The 3,840-nt window shown below is 42.3% G+C and overlaps 1 protein-coding gene across 1 annotated transcript; it reads right to left on the bottom strand.

The window, feature by feature from the left end:
- Positions 1-738: 738 nt before the first annotated feature.
- LOC121578594 (RING finger protein 224-like) lies at positions 739-3,341 on the bottom strand. The gene is made up of 3 exons (XM_041892961.1): positions 3,269-3,341; positions 1,950-2,491; positions 739-1,280 (listed from the first exon to the last, which is right to left on the bottom strand). Exons 2-3 carry the CDS (start codon positions 2,279-2,281, stop codon positions 1,205-1,207), a joined length of 408 nt encoding a protein of 135 aa, XP_041748895.1. The 5' UTR covers positions 2,282-2,491; positions 3,269-3,341; the 3' UTR covers positions 739-1,204.
- Between the last annotated feature and the right edge of the window lie 499 nt (positions 3,342-3,840).

The raw sequence follows: 3,840 nt of genomic DNA on the forward strand, positions 1-3,840 counted from the left end.
ACCTGTTTCTCCTGTGTCTCCGGTCCTGGGCACAGATTTTTGTAATCCTTCAGAATAACAGTCTCGTCCTGTAAATGAATAATTAGGGCGAAAAATGATAGAAAATGTGCACAATTATCGCAGCAGGCTCCTGGCTGCTTTTTACCGAACAAACCACGTCCTTTATAAACCCTAAACTCAGAATTGTCTATACCATAATTACAGTAAGAGCTTTAGCACCGTGGAAACAAGAATTCAAACCATCATGTCGTAACAATGACAGGGAAGCGAATGTTATGTAATGATATGATATAGTTGCGTATTACACCATACTTACGGCTCTACTGACGTTTGCTTATTTTGCTGATACAATAATAGTTTCTCTGAAACCAGAGTGGAAGAGAGACAGAGAGACAGAGAGACAGAGAGAGAGAGAGAGAGAGAGACAGAGAGAGAGAGACAGAGAGTGACAGAGAGAGACAGAGAGAGACAGAGAGAGAGACATACACACACTCACAGAATTGATTGCACCAGAGAGTGATTTCACAACTAGAAGACAGTTATTTTAAAGCAGATTAATTTATTTTACAATGATAGCAATAAATATCACTTAAATACAAAAATATGCACTTCAAACAGAAAAGGAAAATAATATTACAGGGCTCATTGGAAAAAGAGAACTGAGTCTCAAAATGAAATAAAGGTTAAATATTTATTGGTATTAAATAAACAGTAAACTAAGGATAATAAAATCCTACTTCTCTTTATTGAAATAAATCAATTATAAACATTGTCCACAGTATATTGTATAAAGTACACAGTACCCATTCAATATCGGACATTGTACACATTATATGAAAGTGCAAATTGTTTGAAATATCTGTGTTTGAATGATCTTTTGGAAAGCATATTGGTTATATTAGAAAAACAATGAACTATAAGCTTTGGTACCTATACAGAACTAATAATTGTTTTACTGTATCCATTAGAAAGACGTTAGTAACCCAACCGCTGCTTCGTATCCTAGACTATTGTGACAGCACCTATCAAAACACAACCGAGACCTTACTTTGCAAATTAGATGCCATTATGAAAAACATAATTGCACAATGTATGAATCACTAAATTGGCTGTCACTCCCAAACAGAAGACAACTGCATTGGAACCAATTTCTTTTTTAAAAATGTATCAACTTCACTTCTTCACTTCTTTTAGTCCTCTCTGTTTACAGTCCATTGTGCCTCGTTCTCTTCAAGAAACTCTGTAGCTTGAGCCACACACCAGAACACCCCAATGAAGAGCTAGACGAGAGGAACGGAGCAGAAAGAGGGAGAGAATTACAATCTACTAAAATGTCTAACAGACTCTTGAATTACCCCATTGTCCTGAGCATCAACCCAATAACAACACTGATACTATCGTCATGAGTGAAAGCTAAAGTAATACTATCACAGTAAGACAAAAAAACAAGATTCAGAGAGAGAGAGAGAAAGATAGAGAGAGAGACAGAGAGAGAGAGAGAGAGAGAGAGAGAGAGAGAGACACACACACACACAGAGACAGACAGAGACAGAGAGAAAGATATAGAGAGAGAGACAGCGAGAGAGACAGCGAGAGAGAGAGAGACACACAAACACACAGAGACAGAGACAGAGAGAGAGAGAAAGATATAGAGAGACAGCGAGAGAGAGAAGATTGAGTTAGACAGAGAAAGCAGCTAAAGAGCAGCTATTGCACTTGCTTTGGCAATGTAAACATATGTTTCCCATGCCAATAAAGCCCATTGAATTGAGAGAGAGAGAGCAGAGAGAGAGAGAGCAGAGAGAGAGAGAGAGAGAGAGAAGAGGAAGATTAGACAACAACAGCCAGCCATTAACAGAGACCAGAGGAAGGTTTCTAGAGGTTTCTAAATCCATCTACATAGCAGCTATCCATCCATCCATCCATCCATCTTAGCCTGGAGTACTCACCATTCGTACTGTGTAGAGGTCTGTGTCTGTCTGTTATCTCCCTTCCATGCCTCCTCCTCCTCCTCTTCCTCCTCCTGTCTATTTGCTATCTGGTCCCAGATCTCAGTGTTAACCCACAGAGACCCAGCAAGGGGGAGGTTGGCCCGGCAACAGGTGATAAAGCGGCACAGGGGGCAGCACACGCTCCTCAGGTCCCTCTGCAGCCTGGACATCGCCTCCAAGCACGGCCCACAGAAGGTGTGCTTGCAGTGGAGCATCCGAGGGATTTTCTCCCCGCGAGAGTAGGGCTGGAGGCAGACGCAGCAATCCATGTCTTCGCTCATCAGACCCATGGCTAGCTGGCTGGGATGGATGGATAGACGGATGGACAGCTGGAGCACAGAGGACCTCTGGATGGAGAGGCAGTGTCTGGGCAGGAAGACGTGCGGTTTAAATACTGGTCTGAGGTCAGTTTTCCCCTTTGTGGTTTATTAAGGTCCTGGTTTGGATTTGATGCGGGTGAGCTGATCCTAGATCTGTGCTTTGGCGCACGGGTCAGGAAGCTGCAATAGACATCATTTACGTTTACATTTTAGTCATTTAGCAGACGCTCTTATCCAGAGCCACTTACAGTTAGTGCATACATTTTCATACTGGCCCCCCGTGGGAAACGAACCCACAACCCTGGCGGCGTTGCAAGCACCATGCTCTACCAACTGAGCTACTGGGGACTACTACTACTGCTACTACTACTACTGCTACTGCTACTGCTACTGCTACTGCTACTGCTACTACTACTACTACTACTGCTACTGCTACTACTACTACTACTACTGCTACTGCTACTGCTACTGCTACTGCTACTGCTACTGCTACTGCTACTGCTACTGCTACTGCTACTGCTACTGCTACTGCTACTGCTACTACTACTACTTCTACTACTACTACTACTACTACTGCTACTGCTACTGCTACTGCTACTGCTACTACTACTGCTACTGCTACTGCTACTGCTACTACTGCTACTGCTACTGCTACTGCTACTGCTACTACTTCTACTACTACTACTACTACTACTACTACTACTACTACTACTACTACTACTACTACTACTACTACTACTTCTTAGGATGTTTAAATGACTTCATCACTGACACTATATAAACATATCTAATCTAATGATATCGCTCAAATCAACAGGCTGGCAGGTTTTTCTCAGAAGCCATGAATACATTGTTTTGTGTGTTTTAAAATCACACAGCTCTAACATCCATAGTTATCACATTTAGACAATCATTTTCCCTTTCATCATTATCAATAAGAGGAAAGATTTTACTTACTTGGGAGGTTTTCAGCCCAGTAACCAACTCTTCGATGCCTAAACTTTGTCTGTGGCTGTGTGTGAGAGAGAATAATAGTCCTGCAATACTTTCTGCCTGTGTGTGCTCTCTTTTTAAGCCTTTGGAAAAAAAACATTTGTTTCCTTGTCATAAGGGGGCGGTCTCTCACCTCCTCTGCTCTAAGATGATGCAGGTAAGTTCCATGGAAGTAGGACAACACTTCTATAGAATTGACATTAAGTGGAGAATTCACGCCATGGTTTTTCCTGGAAATGCTTCGGTGGAATCCTTTTTGTCAGGACCTTGCAGAGACATTCAGGGGACCGGTGTTCAAGTCTAAAAACGGCACATATGTCCAGTGTTTGGTAACCAATATCCTAAAATTCACATCTGTGAATTTTATCTGCTAGTAACTGTTTTATTTTCTTATCTACCAAGGTGCATGGTGTACCTCGAAAGACCCTGGCAGACAGGCTGAGCGGCCGGGTGACCCATGATTGTCGCGGTGGACCAACCACATTGCTTGGACGAGATGGGTCCCATTATGTCTGGCGAAAACCAAACTCTGCATT

The sequence above is a fragment of the Coregonus clupeaformis genome, chromosome 12 (assembly GCF_020615455.1).
Source record: "Coregonus clupeaformis isolate EN_2021a chromosome 12, ASM2061545v1, whole genome shotgun sequence".
NCBI classification, from domain to species: domain Eukaryota; kingdom Metazoa; phylum Chordata; class Actinopteri; order Salmoniformes; family Salmonidae; genus Coregonus; species Coregonus clupeaformis.